The 24,275-nt window shown below is 40.2% G+C and overlaps 1 protein-coding gene across 1 annotated transcript in view; it reads right to left on the bottom strand.

Annotated features, from left to right (window-relative positions):
- LOC113659152 (protocadherin Fat 4) overlaps positions 1-24,275 on the bottom strand; it is a 94,673-nt gene that overhangs the window by 12,962 nt on the left and 57,436 nt on the right. Inside the window, exons 5-9 of the mRNA XM_027171758.2 lie at positions 19,935-20,857; positions 18,813-18,987; positions 7,654-7,834; positions 5,294-5,544; positions 723-5,078 (exon numbers count right to left, since the gene is read on the bottom strand). Coding sequence (XP_027027559.2) covers positions 723-5,078; positions 5,294-5,544; positions 7,654-7,834; positions 18,813-18,987; positions 19,935-20,857 — 5,886 coding nt within the window. The remainder of the gene's footprint in view (positions 1-722; positions 5,079-5,293; positions 5,545-7,653; positions 7,835-18,812; positions 18,988-19,934; positions 20,858-24,275) is intronic.

Below are 24,275 nucleotides of genomic sequence, written 5' to 3'. Positions count from 1 at the left end.
CAATAATGACTCAAAGCTTGAGCGTGCCAGAGACAAACCGTCTGCTGTAGCTTTATATGACTAGGCCCTTCCAAAAGCTACAGGCAGCAGCTGCCCAAACAGAGCTGATTCAATATAATGTTATCGTAAACAGTTAAGTGCATTCACTTCCTTTACATCCAAGCTTACATTTATTAAGTCTTCAATAAGCCATTGCATTTTGTAGGGGCTAATATACAACATTGTGTGTCGACACTGCATTAACCATTTTAATTAGATCACATTACAGATGCTTTCTAAATTCAGCAGAAGTTAACAGAGGAGCATCATGAAAGTATTTTTTCTTTCAAGACGCCGTTATGCAGTTTGCCAAATGAACTCTTAACTTAAGGAGCTCTTCAAAGCATAAACATGGAAAAACTTTAGTACACAGAAAGCAGGTAGTGAAACTTGACTCAAATGCACTTAAGGTCAGCATGTAGTTGTGTCCTTATTAGGGTCAAACTATATCATCCCATTCACTTTAACATAAACATGACAAGTTGATATGTATCGTAGCTGATACCCCAAACCATAAACCTAACAGCAATTGTTTTTGGCAGTCATCGCTGAATACTAGAGTTACAACAGCTCTCCAAATTTGCAGAAGCAAATATTTTTCTTGGATCAAAACTTTGCTATATTTGTGTGCAAACAGAATATGCAATGGCTTGATCAATAGCTGCTCATAAGATCTACTATACCTGCAAATCCTGATTTGCAAAGGCAGTTGAAGCCACCGGGGAAGTTTTGGCACAGTGCCCCATTCTTGCATGGATTAGACAGGCACTCGTTGACATCCCTTTCACATGCCATCCCAGTGAAACCTTCTGGACAGGAACATGAAAAGCCACCTACAAGGTTATGGCAGGTTCCACCATTGTGGCAAGGTGATGGAAGACATTCATTGATGTCAGTTTCACACAGACTACCAGCATATCCTGGCCTGCAGTTACAGACATAGGGCTGTAAGGGGCGATTTGAGACAAGAATGACTGGGACACTCTCTACGGTCATCATGTCTGGTGCGACACCAAGGCGCCGTTTGCAGCTGCCACCATTCTGGCAAGGGTTGTTAGTGCATGGGTCGTGGTCCACGGAATCTATTTTAACCCCGCTTTGTCTGTGCAATGCTTCTTTTATACTCTGGAAAAAAGTAGTCACACCACTTGGGTTTACATACTGTCCGTGTCCACGTTTGATAGCTGCCATGAGGAAGGTCTGATTGTTCAATTCAAATGCCCCATAGAGCTGAACTCCTGTACCAAGTCCTGCTAGCTGTGAGTTTGCAATGCGTAAGAAACTGAGGTAGTGATTATTAAGGAAGTTGCTAATACTTTGGGAATTGAGTCGGATTAGTATGCTGTTCTCCACTGTAGTATTGCTGAACCCAATAAAGAAAACACGAATGTTGCTGTTGACAACACCATGTACACCATCACTGCTGCGCACTGTGAGGTCAAACGTGCCATCCATGGATCGGGAATTTGAACTGAGGTCACAGGTTCCTTTGGGAATGCTAAAAAGGCTTGCAACAGGGGGGATCAAGGTACACTGGAATGTGTCATGTATATCTGGATCCTGAGCTTTGACAATACCTAGGGACCCTCCAGGGTACATGTTGCCAAAGTAATGAACATAGATCTCAACAGAGCGAGGCTGAGATGGGTTATCATTCTGGTCATTAACTTTTATATGGATGGTGCCTGTAGAAGACATCTGAGGAATTCCCGAATCTTTGATGACCACAGAAAGGTAGAAATCACTGATCTGTTCTCGGTCTATCTCCCGACTGGTGCTAAGCTCCCCTGAGGAGGTTACGGTAAAGTAAGATGAAGCTAATGAAGATGTCACTAGACTGTAGGAGAAAGGACCTTGATTTGGTGCAAGATCTGAATCAGTAGCGCTGAGGGTCATCACTGCTGTTCCTGCTCTCTGGTTTTCCATGACCTCTCCTCTCATGGTCATCAATGTGGGTCCATTATCATTAATGTCCTCTAAAGTTACAATCAAACTGGCAGTACCAGTAGCTGCAGGTGAACCAGAATCTATAGCCAGCAAAGTCAAGTTGTACACAGGTGTGGTCTCACGATCCAGCTCAGCTGCCACGGAAACCTGTCCAGTTTGTGGGTTGATTGTGAAAGCAGTAGATTCGTGGTTAGCAGCGATGGAGTAGGTGAATCTGCTCCAGCTTGGCACAGAATCTGAATCCTCAGCACTCACAAAGGTGACAAGACCTCCAGGTGAAAGTCCTTCACTCACTTGAATATCATATAACTCTTGGGTAAACACTGGAGGATCATTGGCATCAAGGATTGTGATATTCACAAACACCTCATCAATATCTGCACCTCTAATACTCCCTGCATTTTTGGCAAGGACTTTCAATGAGATTTTTTCATCTTTTTCACGATCAAGAGGTCCTGTGACATAGATCTGGCCTGTGTTTCTGTTAATGCCAAAACCTTTTTTCCTGCTCCTACCAAAAATCAAGTAATAAACAACGCCATCTTGTCCCAAGTCCCTATCACTTGCAAACACCTCCCCAACAACAGTGCCTTTGGGAGCAGCTTCTGAAACTTCAAAGTAATATTGCTTAGATACAAAACGGGGAACATACTCATTGGCTCCTTTCAGTTGAATGTTGACATTTGCAAAGCTACAGCGTTCTTCGTCAGGTATGTTGAATGCTTTGACGGTTAGATGATATACTTGTTTGGCCTCATAGTCAAGAAAACCTTGTGTAGTTATGACTCCTGTGTTGGGATCTATAATAAAAAGGTCGCTGTCTGAGGACTGGATGACATAAGCCAAAACAGCATTGGGGCCAGAGTCTTTATCTGTGGCATTCATTTTGACCACTGTGGTACCACTCGGGACATTTTCCTGTACAACAGGGAAGTACTCATCAGGGTCAAACACAGGTGGGTTGTCATTCACATCAGTAACTTGGATATTGACTGTAACATAGCTGGTCTTGGCTATCCACCCTCCATCTGTAGCTGATATTCTAAGTTCATGTTTTTGTTTTTTTTCATAGTCCAAAGGTTTAGCCAAGGACAAAACCCCAGTTTTACTGTTGACCGAAAACAGGCCATCATCATTGCCCGAAGATATATCATATGTAATGAGTCCGTTCATCTGTTTGTCCTTGTCTTTATCTCTTGCAGAAAGAGTACGGATTGCTGTACCAACAGTAAGGCTTTCAGAGACCGTGGCAGTAACCTGGCTTTGAGAAAATTCTGGAGTGTGGTGATTTTCTTCTGTAACAGCAATTTTAAGAGTAGTTTTATTTGAAAGAGGTGGTGTCCCTTTATCTCTCACTGTTATTTCGAGCAGATAAACTCTATTAACGTCAGAAGCAAGAGAAGAGGCGACAGTGACCCATCCAGTCTGCTTATCCAAACGGAATTTATTTGAGCTGTTGCCTCCTGATACTGCATACTCAATTTCAGAGTTGACACCATAGTCTTTCTTGTCATGTGCTGTGACTTTGATAAGTTTGGTGCCAACTTTGACACTCTTAGTGACAGGAGTGAAATATGAGGAGGACTCAAATATGGGAGGATTATCGTTGCTGTCGATTACATTTACAATCACAGTGGTTTCACTCAATAGAGGTTTGACACCTCTGTCAGATGCTGTCACAATGAAGCTGTGTCTGTTTAAGTTAACATTACTGTGGCCAGTTGAATTTTGATATTTGAGTTGCTGCTTGACAAATATCTCCCCAGTGCTCGAATTAATACGAAAGTATTCAGACTGAGACCTAATGAAATAGAATATTTTACCATTAAATCCCTCATCAAGGTCTGTAGCAGAGACTTGGGTGACTAGTGACCCGATCTCAGTGAGTTCAGGATAGTCAAGGTAGTAGGACGGCCTGCTAAATCTAGGAGCGTTGTCATTTATGTCAGTCACAAATATAGTGACATCCGTGCTGACAGTCCAGCCTGAATCATGAGCAGAGACTTTAGCGATATAATGATCAGTGTCCTCTCTGTTTAGAGGCCTGCTTATGGTTATGTCTCCTGTGCTGGGATTGATGCTAAAGGGAAGACTCGTATCACTAATAGTGTAGCGGCTAACAGCGTTGGCACCTGCATCCTCATCAGTAGTTGTCACACGGGTCACTGTGTACCCTACAGGTGCATTTTCTGGTACTGTAGCACTAAAAATTTTTGAAAATCTTGGAGCATTATCGTTCACATCAAGAACGCTAATGATGACTTTGACTTCAGTGCTTTTTGGTGTTGTAGCACGGTCTGTAGCTTTTATCCTCAAGATATATTGGGCTACCTTTTCCCTGTCCAAGGGCCGAGTGCTGCGAATTTCTCCTGTTGCCCTATTGATGCTAAAGCTATTTTCCTTATTTCCATCAGTAATGGCATATTCCAACTGCCCATTAGGGCCACTGTCCTCATCAAGAGCTGACACCACAAATACTCTCTGAGGTGAGAGGTTCTCCAGAATCTCAGCATAAAATGGTTCTTTTTCAAAAACAGGATTGTTATCATTAATGTCCAACACTGCGATTTCAATCTTCTCATACGCCGAGTAGGGGGGAAAGCTCTGGTCTCGTGCTTCGATCCAGAGTACATACTTGTCAATGTTCTCATAATCTAGGGCCTTTTTGATGGACAGTTCTCCTGAAAGCTGGTCTACATGAAATGCATTGTCCAAGTTTCCACTGGCGATGTAATATGATAATGGTCCAGCTCTTGTAGATGATCCTGAAACTTTGGTAATGACAGTGTTGATGGCTTGGTTTTCTGGAAAAGTGAAGCTTTTTTCTTTGATATTGATGATTGGAAAATCTCCACCTGACACGAAACGAACAGTTACAGTTGTACTATCCATTTTGGGATTTTTTCCACCATCTTTGACACGAACCGTGAACGTGACCTCAGAAGTGGCAGTGAGTTTCTCATTGGCTGTAATGGCTCCTCGGATTGGATCAATTGTGAATTTCTCAGAGTTTCGGCCACTTAGAGAGTAGTGCAGCTGAGCATTGGAGCCTGTATCTTCGTCTGTTACAGTGACAGCAAACACTAACGAACCTGCATACCAAACAGAAGCAAATCATCCACATGATATTACACAATATTTCTTTTGTTAATTACTAGCATCCCAATGAATGCATTATACAAACCAACATATATGTTTATAGGATTAAAACTACCATAATTTGTTCTGTTTTTTTTTTTAATTTATTACAATTATTTTTTTGTTTTATAATAATTAGACCATTAAACAACATTTTTATATCACCTACCTTGAGTGGTTGAGGCAGGTATGTGTGTGACGTAGGGATGGTGATGAAATCGTGGTGGATTATCATTAATGTCATTAATGACCACAGAAACCGTGGCTGAGCTGGAGAGAGGTATCGGATGTCCACTGTCCGATGCAACCACCAGCAGTTCATAACTGCCCTGTATTTCTCGATCCAAAAGTGAGCTGGTTATTACTTGCCCTGTGGCAGGATTTATGGAAAACTGCCCATCTCCTCCACTCAGACTGTAACTGTGAAAAAAAACCCACAACATACATTATTTACAGAAATCCTCATAGATCCTCATTAGAATTTAATCAGACATAGGCATGAACAGCTCTTAAGATTTTATATTTTTTTACTCCAGAAGGTGCTAGAATGCTATGCTAGAATATAATCCTGTTTTGTTAAGTCTTAGTACAGTTCAACTTTTTGTAAATCATTTAAAGGCAGGGTCTCCGATTTCTGAGAAATGCTTCAGAAAACTGAGTGGGGCCGAATAATAAACAATAATCAAAACAAAAATCAAAACAAACGTGTAGCCAATGAGCAGAAAGGGGCGGGGAGAGTGTTCAATATGTGGCGGAGAGAGTAAAGTGAAGAAAGGCTTACGATAAGGCAAATGTCGACGATTTAGTCTTTAAATATAGCTCATGAAAGAGGAATATAAGTTCATATCATATAGGGGTTAAGTATTTGTTTCTTTACTATTGTACTACTGTATTTTTTTTAGCCTGAAAATCATCAACAAACACTGCAGACATTTGTGTTATTTTTATGACAGCTGGAGACAAGGCAAAAGAAAAATACATATTATACAGCCTTTGTATCTTTTTATTTGTGTGTGTGTGTGTGTGTGTGTGTGTGTGTGTGTGTGTATGTGTGTTACCACAGAATTTATGATGACTTCCAAATGTTTGAATGTTTTAGTCTATAAGAACACAACTGGGATATGCATGGCAACAAAATCGAACTCTTTTCATTCAGTTTGACTGCCATAAATCACTCAGTGATACCTGGCAATTTCTTTCTAGCTGTAGGAATTTCATTTAACTAAATTTGCCGTGTTTTTATTTCATTTTAAAAGTTCCTATTGGGCCTGTGATGCAATGATGCTTCTAACATTAACTTTCAATTTACTATTCAATTAACTTTTAATTCAAACGATTTATTTAGGGTCTCAAAATGATCCATTATTGCACATTTTGTTAGAAATATAATTGAGAGATGATTGAAATCTCCAAGAGGGGCACGGTGGCTTAGTGGTTAGTACGTTTGCCTCACACCTCCAGGGTTGGGGGTTCGATTCCCGCCTCAGCCTTGTGTGTGTGGAGTTTGCTGTGCCTCGGGGGTTTGCTCTGGGTACTCCGGTTTCCTCCCCCGGTCCAAAGACATGCATGGTAGTTTGATTGTCATCTCTGGAAAATTGTCCGTAGTGTGTGAGTGAATGAGAGTGTGTGTGTGCCCTGTGATGGGTTGGCACTCCATCCAGGGTGTATCCTGCCTTGATGCCCAATGACGCCTGAGATAGGCTCTCCATGACCCGAGAAGTTCGGATAAACGGTAGAAAATGAATGAATGAATGAAATCTCCAAACTATATTATCTTATACGTATCAGTATAACATTAGTTATTGAAACTGCCCCAAAGTCACTTTCCATGCTCTGAGATCATACTAATTTTAGATGTGTGTGAGGTTATAAGAGATTAATAGGAGCCTAATAACATATTCCTATTTAAAAAAATGCATTTTTCTAAAATAAAAACTGCATTCATGTTGGAAAAAAATATATATTTTCCAGTGGCGTTCCACTTTTAGTGATGTTTTAAAATGGGTCACTTTAATGTGAACAGGACAGAAGGGTAAAATCGGTCTGAAACCCCCTGTTGCTTTCTGGTCTGTCTGTCACCGTCCATCATCATCCTCATTAGCATGTTTTTTGCAAAACTGGAGCACACTATTCACCCCCAGCAGGGAGTGGGACGGTTTAGAGTGGTTTGTGTATGGGTGTGTGTGTGTGAACATGAATACTTTTCTGTGTGTACTACAAACTACAAGGGGGAAATTAAAGTAGGACTATGGGCTACATATTGGACTTAATTATGGTACAACAATGATACACAAAAAGTCCAACAAGGTCCACGTTCTTTGGGATACCTCTACAAGTGTTTATACAAGTTGGTATATCTTGTATTCGGTCAAAAAATGGAACTCTCTGAAGCAGAAAAGTGTTTTTAATTGCTGCCTCTTTCATAAAGATACAGTATGTGCACAACTGAAGCTACATTTAAATGAAAATTCCACTTTCATCCAATTTCCACCATTTCATTGGGTATTTTAAATATATACTGTACAGTACCTAATAACTCCATTTTGACCCACATCTCCGTCAGAAGCATTGACCAGCATTACATCACTTCCTGTAGGAGCGTTCTCCAATATGGAAGTGTGGTAAGAGGTGGAGGAGAAAAGTGGCACCATGTCGTTTACGTCATCAACCAGAACCGTTACCGTAGCAGATCCGCTCAGAGAAGGAGAACCTGAAAAAGAGTGATAAGGTTTGTACAGTATAAGACACACACAGCAGTGAACACACACACACCATGAACACACACTCAGAGCATTGGGCAGCCATTTATACTGGGGAGCAGTTTGGGGGGTTTGGTGTCTTGCTCAAGGGCACCTCAGTCGTGGCCGGCCCGAAACTCAAACCCACAACCGTAGGGTTATTAGTCAGACTCTCTAACCATTTGGCCATGACTTCATTGGGCTCTGTCCCAATCCACACACTACCATACATGCCACCTGTGTTAACACTGGTAATTTTTTAGTGTTGTAGTATTATCACATATTACTTATTTTTGTGGTGTGACATCTGTCACGGAGCAATAGGTGATATTTAAACGGCATAAATAGCTTGTACCTCTGGTAATGTATTATTTTGACATGCTTTTTAGCTTGCTAGTGGTCATTTTTATAAAGATCTGTTTCATATAACCAGCAAATCATTTCATACAATTCTCATGAATCGAAAAAAAAGCCACAGCCATATTGAGTTTAGTACATTTTTCCAGTCACTATTAAGCCGCAAAAACACGCCAAACGTGATCGTCATGGTGGAAATTCAGGACAGGACAAAGTCATTGGTGTTATAGAGTTTTAATGAATCATGACCTCTCAGTTTTGGCAGTGGGATCTCCTGCTGGTTTCTTCTTTACATGACACGGTCAGAACGCCTCAGGGGAAAAAAAGTCATATAACCTGAAACATCTTTCTTATACGTGGCTTTTTAGTCAGAGTAGCAGCCACAGGTCAGAATTAGAAAAAGGAATATACTCAGTATACCTACTAGGGGTATAACTGAATATGAACAGATTATTTTGAATGATGAGAGTGTTCTAATCTAATGCGAATATAGATTTATTTTTTTTCTGGTTTAGGGCATCTGGTTTAGAATTGTGTATTGGAACTGGGGGGAACAAAGAAAGCCTTGTATGATGCATGCACAGTGTTTATTCATTCATCCTTAGTAACATCCTGGTACATTCAAGCAAAATGTATACACTATCTGACAGTACTGGCATTTCTACGTATCTCCCCTATATTTCTCTTCAGTAAGAAAAGAACCCTTCGATCTGGTTTAGACCACAAAAACTTTGGATTTATATCTTAAATAGTAAGTTTATTGATTGTGTTACACACCTAACACCTCCAGTAGTTCACTTCATGTGACAAGATGTAGATTTCTACAAAAAATAGTGAACACCATACAGTACGTAGATCCCGCACTGAACAGATATTACTGGAATGATGGACAGCAGGAAGTGTGTGATCTGCTACTGTGTCTGAGATACTGGTGTGACTGAATCAGACATCAAGTCAGCAATGTCAGTTTCTGATCATAGCACTGCTGTTGATTAGATATTTTCAGCTTGACAGACTCACGGAGGTGGTTAGAAACCTGCTGCGTTGTTGTTGTTGGTGTGTGTATGTGTGTGTCAGAAAATCATCCTACACAGCATAATCTCCATAATAAGAGAATTCTGAAGAGAAAGACGCTGCTCGGTCGTTCAGTTGAATGTAAATTTGACAAAAGTGACAGGAGGCTGCAACCATCGACACCCCCCCCCCACACACACACAAAAAACCCGCTGCTCTAATCACACAGCATCTGCAGCTGTTTAACACAGTAAACTTCTCCATGTTACTCAGAAGCAGCCACAGACAACGAACATAGCACACACACACACACACACACCCTCCTTTCCTTACCAAACCCCCTGCCCTCCAGCATCACCACACGGTAGGTCTGTAGGGATAATACTAAATAGGTAACAGATGAAGAGAAAGAAACAAAGGAGAGGGTAAAGACAGCATAAAAACAATCAACATAACTTAAAAAACAGTGATAAGCATTTGCTTTCTTTCTCCAGCCTCTTTTTTTTCCCCCCTCAATTTTCAAGTTAATGAGACAGAAATGCAAACTCAAGCAGACTCAAAATCGCTGCAGATTTTTTGACGATTTAAGCCAAGACACGTTGTGTGAAAGTGTGTCTACTGTTAGGAGTTTCAATCAATTTCACCAATTCAATGCAAAAAAATCAAAAGCTATGCAAGCTGCAGCACAAATTTAAAAAAACAACAACAAAACAGCAAAATCAGTCACAACTATCATAAAAAAACTGAATGAAGTCATTTCTCAATTCAATATCAATAATTTAATAATAAAATTTTTTTCATCTAACACATATTTAGTTAGATATTTAAATTTGATTTAAAATCAGGTAATTTGGAAAAATACTCATTTTCATGTCCAAAACATGGATTAGCAGTAAACAAACATTTAGTTATTAATGCAGGGCTGTAAAGTGTCACACAGTGAGAGTGACAGTCGCGCATTTGGGTCTTTTCTCCCGCTCTCCCGACACACATCGTATTTCTCACGCGGAAAAACTTTTTGACTATTTATCATGTATTTAATAAGCCGCAGCACCCAAATTGTATCAGTCCGCACCGCTGTCTCTATGGAACCGGGCAGGAATCAAGCGCGTCTCAGTTCTTAGTCGAGCCTGACACTCATCAGCCAATCAAAAAAAAAGAGGCTACACAATAGCCAATCAGAAAATAGCATTATTGTATCTGGGTAAGATTTAACGCAACAACCAATGAAAAAGAAAACATTCATTAGAGAGGGTATTTTTGACGGTCGGTTTGAACAAAACCTCAACATGAAACAGCTTGTCTCTGGACGGGACATTGTCCTCAATCATGACACTAAAAATGTCTGGGCTTATGCCGAACTGTTATAAATGGGAGCAACATTACAAATGATAAAGGAGTCCAAAAAGGCAACAAACACTTACAATAAACACCAGTCATAATCTCTCTCTCTCTCTCTCTCTCTCTCTCTCTCTCTCTCTCTCTCTCACACACACACACACACACACACACACACACACACACACACACACACACAAAAAACCACAAACAAAAATTAGTAATTTGTTAATGTGACTAAAGAAAGCAGGTAGTATTATAGAAAAATAGCAAAAGAAAACAAACAAATGCAAGAAAGTGATAGAAATCAAGACAGACTCACAGGAACAAGAGTGATTGTATGGATTTGAGATGAAGCTGAGGCCCCAGGTCGGAGAAGGATTACTGAGGATTAGTTTAATTAATAATGAGTTCATAAACCTTAAGCGTGAAGCTAAATCAGCTCTGCTCCTCATTTGGATGACAAAGGGATTCACACATCGCCAAATTAGCATGAGCATGTTGGGAAACGTGAGTCTACATCCAGGAAACGTGATTACACACACAGAGGGAACGTCTCAGATCTCACCGAGTGTGTGTATGAATTAAACAGTGAACGCACGCACAATACAAACAAAAGTAAACACTTCAAATCCGAACACAATTAGTGCCAACTGTAAAGCTAACCAACAGAGTGAGTCACCATAATATTTTTTTCATGTTCTTAAAGCTGGACACAGACACATTTAAACACGAAGGTGATGAAGTGGCAGAAAAAGTTGAATAGTCAAATATGGATGTGTTCGCTTTTCCTTAAACACACACACAATCACACAGTGATGCATGGTTTCAGGTAGATTAGAAGGTCATGTGACTAATTCTGATCCATCTATCCATCCATGTCTGCTTCAGTCTCTCGGTCTGTCTGTTTTCTTTCTCGTTTGTTGTTCCACATTAAGTCCAAAAAGATGTTTTTCATCTCCATCACTCTCAAACATATGTCCCCATTTTATTCTCTTTGTTTTCTCTTGCTGCACTCATTGTTTTTTTCATGTGTGTGTGTGTGTGTTTGTGTGAGAGAGACCACAGTAGCAGCCCTGGCTGTGTTTTGACTCCATTGTTTCACACACAGTGACTCGAGGAAGCTGCATTTGTTTTATTCCTGGATTCTATTGGCTCACTTCCAGTAGTAAGTGAGGTCATTTCCTGTTTATGAGCAGACAAGAGACTTAGGTGTTTGGGGTAGGACAGTGTGGGCTTGAATAACCTTCACACTGAGTGACCGGTCTCATTCGAAAGCTCAGCTAATCCAGGATAAAAAAAATTTTGGGTCTCTCTGTCTCTCTCTCTCTCTCTCTCTCTCTCTCTCTCTCTCTCTCTCTCTCACACACACACACACACACACACACATTACATATACAGACACATATATAAAAAACATGCATTTGTTTTTTTGCCCAACAAATCAGTTCAACACATCAGGCGGTGTGTGTGTGAGTTTGTGTGTATGTGTGTGATTTATCATCCACACAAACAGTTGCCAAATACTGACCACTACACAATGTAATTCAACGTGATCAAAATTTACACCATACTCATATGGCATGGCTCATAAGTAAGCAGGAGCTGTTTTTCTTAACAATTAAAAAAAAATAATTATCTTAATATACAGTTAGAAAGAAACAAGTATTCAGAGCCTTTGTTAATATACTTTATATCATGCTGACAGTGAAGGAGCTTCCTAAATTTCCGAAGGACAAGGATAAGAACCATAAGATCCCTGTCAGTACTGGTTCATAATATGTCGGGCTCAGAAGCTTTTGGGATTGTGGGTTTAATTTCTGCCTCCGCCTGTTTGCGTACTATCCCCACGCTTCTTGGGATTTCACCAGATACTCCAGTTTCCTCCCTCAGTCCAAGCATTGGTTGATTAGTATCTGTAATTTGTCAGCAGTGCGTGAGTGTGTGATTGTGCCCTGTGATGGGTTGTCCCATCAAGGGTGTCCCCTGCCTTGTGCCTCGACTACCCTTGGATAGACTCCAGGTTCCTAAAGTCCCTGTGTAAGATAAGAGGTATAGAAAATTGATGGATGAAGGCATAGATAACGTATTTCCTTCTTTCGGCTGCCCCCAGTTCAGGGTCGCCACAGCGGATCACGTGATTCACATTTTAGATTTAACAGGGGTTTAATGCCAGATGCCCTTCCTGACGCTTGGGATCGGCACTGAGATTTAACTCTTCAGTGGCTGGGTTAGCTCCCCACCTGGCAATGAGAGAGCGGGATCGTGCCACAGGACCACCTGAGGGCAGGGTAGATAATACGTATATAACTATTAATATAAACCTGTGATTTGTCTTGGGCTTGAGATAGGCACAGGCTCCCCGTGACCCGAGGTAGTTCAGATAAAGCGGTAGAAAATGAGTGAGTGAGTGAGATTTGCCTTGGGATGTGGGCTGTGGAAGCCTAATGATGAAAGCTTGAATCCCAGATCTTCCAAGCTGCCACTCCTGGGCCCCTGAGCAAGGCCCTTAACCCTAAATTGCATAAAAAAAAATTAAGTCGCTCTGGATAAGGGCATCAGTCAAATGCTATAAATGTAAGCAGCAAAGAGAAGGCATGTAAATGGAACAGTGAATGTAAGGCTTGTAGGAGGAACTTCTGTCAGAACTGCTGTAATACAACATTCTTCTTTAGGCCAATCGGAATTCTAGAAACCAACAACTCTATGGAATAAGCTGCCATATCCAGCCCCATCATCACTGACACTGTCCCATTCTAATCGTAGCCATCCCATAATTCTGTTCACCAAATGAGAAATCTGGAAGAACTTACTAGAGGAATGACATTTTAAAGTATTTAGTGTAATTTAATTTAATCGATTCATTACAGGTTAGCCTTCAGCTATTAACCCATGGAGAGGGGTCATGTGAGTGTGTGAGATTAGTCCTCACATGGAATCCAATTACACACCAGGTTTATGATAGATGACACAGAATCAGAACTTTCCATCTGTTCAGTACATGCTAACTCAGGTAAACATTGCAGCAACACACACACGCGCGCACACACACACACACACCACACACACACACACACACATACACACACACACACACACACTTCTGTGTATAATCCTCTCGTACATATGCTCAGTTACAAAACATCTAGCACAAACATATGGTTTAATCAGTTTAATCTTCTTCCACATGTCCCAATTTAACCAGTCATCCCTAAGTCTGTGGGCGGGGCTTAAGTTTAATTTAATCTAACTGATGAACTGGTGTTAAGGTACCTGTAGCTTGCCAGTTGTTAGACTGTTACAACCTACATGCTTAGTGGTATGTCGAGTTCCAACACAAGCGTGAAAGGGACGACTAATGATATATAATATATATTTTGTTGTAGCGGGGTGGGAATTGGTGGAGTTATTCAATATTTTTATTTCATTATTTAGCTTTGTGGGCTGCATGTTGCACAGTGGGTAGTGTTGAGGTCTCACAGCTCCAGCTTTCAAACCTGTGTGTGTGTTTCCATCCATTCAGTTGTGTGTAACGCTGCCTTGGATCCTCTTTGTATCAGGGCAACGGCTTGCCACACGGGCAAAAATGCCATTAACACCCATGGCTTATTTACGCTTCATCTAAAGAACACACACACACACACACACACACACACACACACCCCATAACTAAGTGGACAGTGAACCGGAGCAGTGAATATTGATGTTGCCAGTACAAAACATCTCAAATAAATAAAATAATTCATCTTCATTCAGGCTCGTGGTGGAAGTGAGGCGTCCATCCAGGAATTTCTCGAAGGTGGTTGGGGGTTAAGTAAATGAAGATCTTAGAATAAAGCCACAAGACCACCACCTTTTGACATTTTATGTCATTTACTTTCAGTCACTAAAAGCACTGCTTGCTAATCTTAGTGCAGTTGGAATGTTTTACTCTCTTTGAAGAGATCCAGAAAGTTAGAACACGTACTGTATACACGTGTGTCCAGAGGGGGCGCTCTGCTTCCTGACACTCATTACAGTCGGCTGTATTCAGTCTGCATTCAGCTTTATAGAGCACACAGGAACTAAATGAAGGAGCCATTAACATCTTTTATCTGCTAAATGCTTCTTAACACTGAAAAGACACTCTGCAAACACTATGCTTCTATATAGAGTCTCTTTGTGTGTGTGTGTGTGTGTGTGTGTGTGTGTGTGTGTGTGTGTGTGTGTGTGTGTGTGTGTGTGTGTGTGTGTGTGTGTGTGTGTGTGTGGTTTATAGGCACACATTGGCGAGGTGCTGTCTCTTTAATAATCACGAACAAACACGGTTTTTTAAACCTCTCTTTTCATTCCTTCATCACGAAATCCGTTCCCATACCTTCTCCCCTTTTTTATCCCTTTCTCCTGCTCAATTTTTTTTTGTTCAGCTATTAATTCTCCCCTTTAAATACTATCCATTTAACTTACACACAAAAGTACATTACTGTGAACCAGGCATGTGAAAATCCATCCACGCATCATGAAATAAGTACATTGTACACTGTTAATTGCCCATCCCCCACTCAACCCACAAACCCTGCTGCTAGACAAAACGTCTGGTAACTCAAGTTTGTTTATTTTCTTTTGCTCTGAAGTTATGAGACTGATTTACTAACATGTAAATCGTCACACGCTCACTGCGGATTCGTTTTAACATTTCAAACAGACTTGATTTCACGCTTTATGATGCTTTGTGACACACAAAGGCGAACAACAGGGCGTAGCAGAGGCGAAAGCGACTCTGTCGGTCATCTTGAATCGCTTTCTGCCTAGATGGTATTGAAAATCTTTCAGGATTATACAGTTATGTGGTTTGGTATGAACTGTATACGATAATGTACAGTATATTCCACAGACTAGTCGATTAATACTGTTGTTATGTAAAATATTTCGGATCTAGATCTTTATTTCTGCCCTTTAGCCTGTTCCATACATAATTTGTGTATTGCAAAATTTTGTACCTTTTTCGCCATAAAGTCTTCATAAAATCTAATATAATGATTTGAAATTACTATTTTGCTGCATATATATATATATATATATATATATATATATATATATATATATATATACGTATATATATATATATATATATATATATATATATATATACGTATATATATATATATATATATACGTATATATATATATATATATATATATATATATATATATATATATATATATATATATATATATATAAAACCTATAAAGTGCAATCGATTTTTTTTATTTTATTTGCTTTAGCAAAAAATGAGTTATCGACTAGTAAAACTAATACAGAATGTACGTACCATATTAACACTGCTGTAACTGAGTAGATTACAATCAATTTAACATACTTCAAGAGATATTAGAAGGCTCTGAGATATGGGTAAGTGTATGATGATTTAGCTGTGGTAACCAGACGGCTATGAACTTCTCTCAACACGCAAGTTTGGCAAGTAAGTGCGTGTCCTCTTTTCTGATGTCCCCGGTGTAGCCTTAAGTTATTCCATTTGGACGAGAAGTGCATCCCCTTTCCACACTCCTCACACTCCCTCTCTTGTTTTCCATCCCAAGCTGTATTTCTCTCCGATTTTCAATCTTTATTTCACTTCGACTGTTCCTTTCCGTGAACTCACTCAATGACTGAGGAAAAGCATCCTCCTGCCACGAGTGCAGACCGCATCACCTGATGATGAGGTGTAGCCAAAAAACTTCACTAGCGCTCTCTTCTCATCTCTCTTTCACACTCGCTCTCTTTGCTACCTTTCTATCACTTTCCTTCATGTTTACTTTGTCTCTCTTTTGGCTTCTCTCTTTGTTCAGCTCTTTCTTTTTTCTCCTTCCTGTCAGTCAGTTTTGCTTTCTGCTGATGTCTTTCTATTTATTTCTCACTCTCTTATAATACACACACTTTTAAGTCCTACTTATTCCTCTCTTTTGTACCACTCTCCATCTATCACCTGATTCTTTGTCTGCTTATATCTGTCTCTATCTCCCTCCCCCCTCTCTCCATGAGCTGTCGAGCGCTGGCACGGTCCTTCTCTTTCCACTCCTGTAAGTGCAGCTTCAGTCCCATGCAGCAGTGCTCTGACAGATAGACGGATGGAGTAAACGACGGTCACACAGACTGAGACTCAGCCATTCATCATCATCTGTTTCTATAATAACGACGAATCCAGCCTCTAAAACTCCAAATCCGGACTAATTCGTTTTCAGCACGGAGACTCAGCCGTACTGATAGACGAGAGTGGCTGCTCTCCTCGTCCAAAAATGGAACGACCGACTCCTTTCTTCAAAACACCGCAAATATCTCGGCTAAATATCCTGCACCGTTCCAGCCGGGAAGCCATTAGAGGTTTCCGATATTCTCCTTCCTATTAGGGCACAATAGCTGCTTTTGACTATTTTTGTAAGTGATGTTTTTTCTTTTCACATTCGTCTTTCTGCCAGTCAGCAAAATCACTTCGAACAAATACACGCATCGTCAGTCATGATTTAACTGCAATAAATATTTATTCTTCCGACCGACGATTGCAGGGTTTATGAGAACAAAACAGCTACTGTCCGCCAAAGAAAATAAGACGAGGCTTAATGGATTGCAGTCTGCCGATTGGATGGTCAAGAAGTCATTCAACTTAAATGGAGCAAAACAGTGCAACTCGAAGAGCATTGGAGAGGCATTATTGTTCCCCACCCATTATTGTTCCCCACCCATATTCTGACAATTTATTCTCAATTGTCTATTCAGCGGAAATTGCAGGAATCTTACGTGTCATGTCCAGTAGTAGATACTGAGTTTGCAAGCTTATTCAGTCCCTCTAGGAGTGTTTTGTGATTGTTGTGGCCAAAAATGAATGGTTTTGATTGCTTGATGGTTTTTTTTTTGGCAGAACTGCAAACACATGAATGTATTCTTCTTTTAAACTCCTATCAGCTCCCTCTATGTTTTACGAACGTGAATGGAAGATGACTTTGAGTGTGTGGGTTGTGATGAAGTCACAAAGACGTCTCAGCCCAAAGCTGCAGAAAACCTGTGGCAATTTTGAACAAATTCTAAAACGTTTGCTTTATTTTGTGGTCATTTCTGCGATTCATTAATTTAAAGTGTTAAACACTTTTTCCATTTTCTTTTTCACATCATCTCTTGTTTAAATCTTATTATATCTAGACCATTACTTTGTAGATTTTGTTTTCCCACTCTTCTCCGATGCTGTCTAAAAGAACAAGCTAAATTCCAGTCTTCAGTTGCAATGAACAAGAGATTCAACTCTGAATCAACCTGACTGGAGGAAGGAAATCAAACATGGCATGTATTTTTTTTTTTTTGATGTCGGCAAAAGATTTTTTTTTTTTTTTTTTTTAAGCTGAGAGCAAACAGAGCCAAAGGACAGTTTTAGCACTGCAGATCTGCCATGTGTTCTGGGTATTTGAATCTACATATAAAAAAAGAAAATGAATAGTGGATGCTTGCACACACTCATTAAATCAGTGTCGGCTCTCGGTTCTTGGCTTGAGCATTTTTTTTTTGAGAATCTCACATGCACTTGGCAAGGTTTTGTTCAACTTTTTTGCCTCACCATATTTCCGACGTATAAATGAACGCGTTTATGAATATGTTTTCAGCCCTGCTTTCCACACCGACAGCATTTTCCCCCCAATTTTGGTTTGCTTAATTGATTGTTGTTTGAAACCAAAGTAGCAAATGAACCAAGGGTAACAATTGACACTATGATCTTAAGTGTGAAAGCTCTTTTTGCTAGACTGTCTAGATTTAAATTAGCTACTACATGTTCATCGTACAGTATGTGCATTTATTTTAAAGCTATGTCATGTTGATTTTAAACAGCTATATACAGTGCTATATACAAAAAAAAAACAAAAAAAAAAAAACATACCCATCATTAACCTAGGTCATATGACCTGGCTGGAATGTGGGCGGAGCCACCCACAGGCCACAGTGGTTTGGCTGCAGGAGAGCTGCACTTAACTAGAATAGACTGTGATCTAAACACACACTCATCCACAGACCTCCAAGCAATAACAACCTAAACCTCACACTCACCCTCTCATCACACACACACAGACATACCTTTGTGCATGCATAAAAACAAACATGCATAATTTCTTCAACTATAATAATGCCAACTCCTGTGTAGTCCAGTGCAAGCAGCTTGCACTATGCTTTAACACAGATTATAAGCAATACTATACACTGAGCTAAGCAGGAAGTCTCACCTGAGTCAATGGCAATGACGATTAGTTCGTAGCGGTCCTGGATCTCCCGATCGAGTGTTCTTTCCAGTCTGAGCTGCCCACTAGATGTCAGGCTGAATGAGCCGTCATCGTTCCCTCCACTCAGAGTGTAACTCGTCTGCCCGTTCTGACCGTAATCATCATCACGAGCAACAACCTGCCAAAGAGACCAGGTGCAGCTATAAGATTAATATATCTCCATTTTCAACGTTGTATTCTTGAACCAATATCAGCAATAATATTGTTTTAAGAATATTTAAAGGGTTTGAATGGGTTCTGAAGAAATTCTTTGCAGTTTTAGTGGGATTCTCATTTGCATAGACACTGTGTGACTTTGTCTGGGTTGTGTGAGATTTCAATGGATTTTGTGTGATTTGGATGGGTTCCTGGCAGAGATCCTCTTTATGGATTGTGCAAGTTGGAAAGGTTCGACTCTTTGGCTGGATTCTTTTCCGTGGGCTATGTGATTTAGATGGGGTCCTGCATGGGGTCCTCTTTATTGGTAAGGTGATTCAGATGGAATCCTAGGGTTCCTCTGTATTGGTTGTGCATTTAGGGTGAGATCTAGTTTGGGTTCTGCTCTATGGGTTATATTATTTGGTTTATTTTATTGAGAGGTTTCTGGCTGAGTATGGGTTCTCTATGGGTTGGTTGATTTGGTTAGGTTATGTGTAATATGGATATGTTCCTGGCAGGGTTCCTCTGAAGAAGTTTGGCTAGGTTATGCATGATGTGTATGAGTTCCTCTTTATTGTGTTTTTCTGAGCTTATGTGTTATTTGGATAGGCTCCTGGAAAGGTTCCTCTGTATGGGTTGTGTGATTTGGATAGGTTCCTGGAAAGGTTCCTGTGTTTGGGTTGTGTGATTTGGATAGGGTCCTGGAAAGGTTCCTCTGTATGGGTTGTGTGATTTGGATAGGTTCCTGCTAAGGTTCTAACAGCATGCTTTGTAATTTGGGTTATGTGCCTCGGGTTCTGTGTGATTTGGAAACGTCTTACCTTAGTTCTCCATTTAATAACGTAGTTAATATAATTGGGATTTAACCTAATGCACATGAAATTAGTTTCTATTTAGTTCTATGGGATTTAGATTCTCCACACTTGCCTGTAAGATGTTCTTGGGAAGGTTTCCTAGGTTCTCTTGGACGTTGATGGTGTACGGTGAGAGCTCAAATACAGGTGCACAGTCGTTAATGTCTAGCAGCACAATGTTTACCGTAGCCTGGTCAACTCGAGGGCTACTCCCGCGATCTGAAGCCTGAACCACCAGTGAATATGAAGACCGAGTTTCACGATCCAACACCTTAGCCACAGAGATCGCACCTGTCACTGAATCAATACGGAAATCAGAGTGTCCACTGCCTGAAGCGATGGAGAATCGAATTTGTCCATTGGTCCCTTCATCAGCATCGCTAGCGAACACCTGAAGGATATCAGTACCAGTGAAGGTGTTTTCCTCAATCTCAATATCATAGATGTTCTGTGAGAAGCTTGGTGTATTATCATTTACATCCAACACCACCATGGTAACCTCCATCATGGACGACAGAGGTGGATGGCCTTTGTCTTTGGCGATGACAGTCAGGGTGTAATTGGCCATCTCTTCGCGATCTAGTTCTCCAATCAATTTTACGTTACCGTCAATATTTCCAATGCTAAATTTGCTTCTGTAACTGCTGCCAAGCGAATATTCCACATAGCTATTGGGCCCGCTATCTGGATCCATTGCATGTGCTGTAAAAACCACCGTATCCACTGCTGTATTCTCTTGGATGTAGGCCATCTTCTGTGAAATGAACGTGGGTGAGCAGTCGTTGACATCCAGTAGAATGACTGACACCTGGGCAGTACTGGTAAAGCGGGTAGCAGGAGGCGGAGCCAAGTCATTTACAGTGATAACGAGGTTGTAGAAAGACTGAGTCTCTCGATCTAGAAGTTTCCGTGTTTGAAGGACACCAGCGTTAGTGATGGTGAATTGGGCCTGAGGGTCTCCTGATGCAATGTTGTAAGCTAGTTTGGCATTCATACCTGAAAAGCATGACAGAAACGTCTATTAACTATAAGAACATTTAATATAATATACACAAGTCAGTTCAGGACTCTTCCAATTGAGCTTATTTAGATGATCAAAATAGAAAATCTATGACTCAATATACGTATCATTGGATGGGCTTTATAATATTATTGGCACCAAAAGTCATGATATATTGTAGTTAATTCTGCAAATATACTGTACACACAGGAAACGAACGGACTGTGAATTATTATTATCAATTATATTATATTAAATAATTGTATCATATTATTAAAAACAGATGCAGTGATAAGGCTCCCTTCGCGTTTTCCTTGGGAGCTCAATGTATGGGTTCTGTCTGTGTTCTGTAAGAGGTGAATAAGTTCATATGGGTCCTCCATGATTTAGCTGGAATCTCAAGAGGGGATTAAGAAAGAAAATATATAATCCAAGCACACAGGCGAGTAGTTTTAGTAGTCAGACCTAAAGTAGTTTTCATATACACTTATATATATATGAAATATGAAGCTGGGAAGCTTATACTCTTCCTTTATAGTCCAACATTTGGTAATCTGGCAGCCCTGAGATTTAAGACTCTAGAACTGAACCATAACCACTGAGCCACCATTGCTCATGTCTTGATGACTTTTTTTTATGATTTTAAACAATGCCTTTGTAAAAGATTAGAGAATTAATAAAACTAGATTATATAGGTTTTAGGGGCACGATGGCTTAGTGGTTAGCACGCTTGCCTCACACCTCCAGGGTTGGGGGTTCGATTCCCGCCTCCGCCTTGTGTGTGTGGAGTTTGCATGTTCTCCCCATGCCTCGGGGGTTTCCTCCAGGTACTCCGGTTTCCTCCCCCGGTCCAAAGACATGCATGGTAGGTTGATTGGCATCTCTGGAAAATTGTCCGTAGTGTGTGAGTGAATGAGAGTGTGTGTGTGCCCTGCGATGGGTTGGCACTCAGTCCAGGGTGTATCCTGCCTTGATGCCCGATGACGCCTGAGGTAGGCACAGGCTCCCCGTGACCCGAGAAGTTCGGATAAGCGGTAGAAAATGAATGAATGAATATATAGGTTTTAACCATGAGCCTGTATTATCACTGTACTGATGCTGTGATTTATTTATTTATTTTTTTCATTTTTGGATTAACTGCTTATGAAAATAATGTGGAGTCTAAAATTACCCAAAATGTCGACACTGCATCCCGTGCATAACAAAAACACCCTTAAACTCTGATATTCCTATTTGATTGATGCTTTTCCACATATTGTTACTGCAACATCTGGTACTGATACATACACATCCTCTCTGTGAATTATCTGAGTTTTTAGCTCAAGAATGCGAGCAAATCATAAATAACAGTCCTAGCATGAGAATTAAGTGTATTTCAAAGAGGTAGCCTAGATTTACTTGACAATGGGAGAATTTATAACTCCCGAGACAGCTGACACAGCTCATTCTGCTGTAGTAACTATTAAAAGGTTATCATAGAGACATGTTTCATATAATAAGTATGTTTAAATGTGGATGCATTGTAAATTTTTTACAAAAATGTGCACTAAATATGTCAGTAACGAATGTTCTACACTCGGATTTTTCGAATGCTCAACATGAAGTCAAATTGAGCAGCTTTTATGCATCAGCGCCTTCCCAAAATGTCCTCAATTCTACAGTCAATATCTAGTCAACACCAAAGAAAAAAAAATAGAATTGCACATAATATATGCTTAAAGCCTGTTGTGCCTATTATAGTGCCTAAAGTTCCTCACTTGCTTGTAGTAATTAGTGTCTCGGTCAGTATCAGATGCAGCGAGAGGCGCGTCAGGCAATTTACTCAGTGCAAACAAGCTCAAATTGAGCATCGTTTAATGCTACACACCAGCCTGCTCATGCGAAACGCCTCGGCACCTTCCCACAATTCCCCGCTGTTTACAGAAACAAATAATCTCTTCATCAGCTACCACGGACAGAGAGGTCACAACTTTCTGGAAGCGATATGGTCTAAGGGGATAAACAGCAGAAGGACAAGGATCCTTGGAAGAGTGAAAGAGACAGAAAATAAGAAAGAAAGACAGAGAGAGGGTGGAAAGAAGAATGTAGGTCACCATAACCACATTAGAAACCAATTTAGCGCGGAGTCTGAGAAAAGCGGCTTGGCGCTACATTGACGCTGCCGTGCGAGCCGAGCCATGGCACTAGTTCAGTACAGTTGTGTGCAAATGAAATCTTAACCCTCATGTGCACGTTGGCCTTAAAAAATAAAAAAAGGAGAAATAAAATAAGAATATATTAATATTGCAGAAAGGTTGATCTGTGCTTAGACTGCTAAATTGTAAAGTCAAGATCTAGAAAAATTTATTTCCTATTTAACTCTGAGGGCAAATTTACCCATTTTGGATTGGAAATTGTCCCTTTGTTATATATTTTGTCGTTAAAGGTGACTGATGGCTTAAAATATCCCTATTTCAAATGAATTAACATGTAGTGTTTTTTTTTATTTTTTAGAACAGATTGTGTTATGTGCCTACTGTATTTTGATTGTTGAGTTGGGTAATTGTGATAAAAACTGAATAAGACAATGCATCACAACTTCATCATTTTTCATTCCTTCCTTCTCTATGCATGGGAAAGTCTTTGTACCCAGATTTTTTTTTATCCTGAGATAAAGTCAAGTGAGCCTGGGATAGCTGGTACAAAAAATAGCCCCAGCCTAACGCGTGTGGAGATGTAATGCTACGCTGCTTAAAAAATGCATGCAGTGTTATGTGCTAAGGCTAGAGCACTTAACGAAGCCAGATCTGCTCCATCTTTCAGCTCTCTGGCATCGAATAACGCTGCCCTGTGTGCCGAGTATGCATGCGTAATATCCAGCATTGAAGTTAGAGAGTAATACTATAGTCTCACTGGAGCCACGTGGAAGGAAACATTACAAAAGCCACATTTTTCAGCAGAAATGGAAATCGGACAAACATCAACATACTACAAGGTGTTTAAGGCTGAGAGATGACATAAAATGAAATATACAGTCTGTCCCTTTATAAAACCATCTTAAACAAATGTAAGCAACTGGGGTTATGAGAGATCCTGCTTAATCACTTACATGTTTTTTTTCAGCAGGGATGTTCATTCATCAATAGCTCTTAATCTAATCCAAACGAATCATAATTCTACATATTCATAAGAGCAAAGTGGCTGGGAAAGAAGCCATATCTCCTTCACTGAAACTGACAGAAATACACACTTCACCTCTTCATCTTGGTCTTGCTAAAATCTCTTTACTAGGTGTAACAAGTAAAGAGACATGGCCTCTTCACACACCTGCTTAACTAGGACTAACAAGCAGAGAGGTCTGATATTGACAGACTCATAAGCTATGCCTACTTTTAACAAGTTCAGGAGCTACACCCTCATCCTTGGAAGTGATGA

This window comes from Tachysurus fulvidraco, chromosome 15 (genome assembly GCF_022655615.1).
Source record: "Tachysurus fulvidraco isolate hzauxx_2018 chromosome 15, HZAU_PFXX_2.0, whole genome shotgun sequence".
In the NCBI taxonomy this organism is placed as follows: Eukaryota; Metazoa; Chordata; class Actinopteri; order Siluriformes; family Bagridae; genus Tachysurus; species Tachysurus fulvidraco.
The sequence above is the reverse complement of the archived record's forward strand: the minus strand, read 5'-3'. Positions and strand labels throughout refer to the sequence as shown.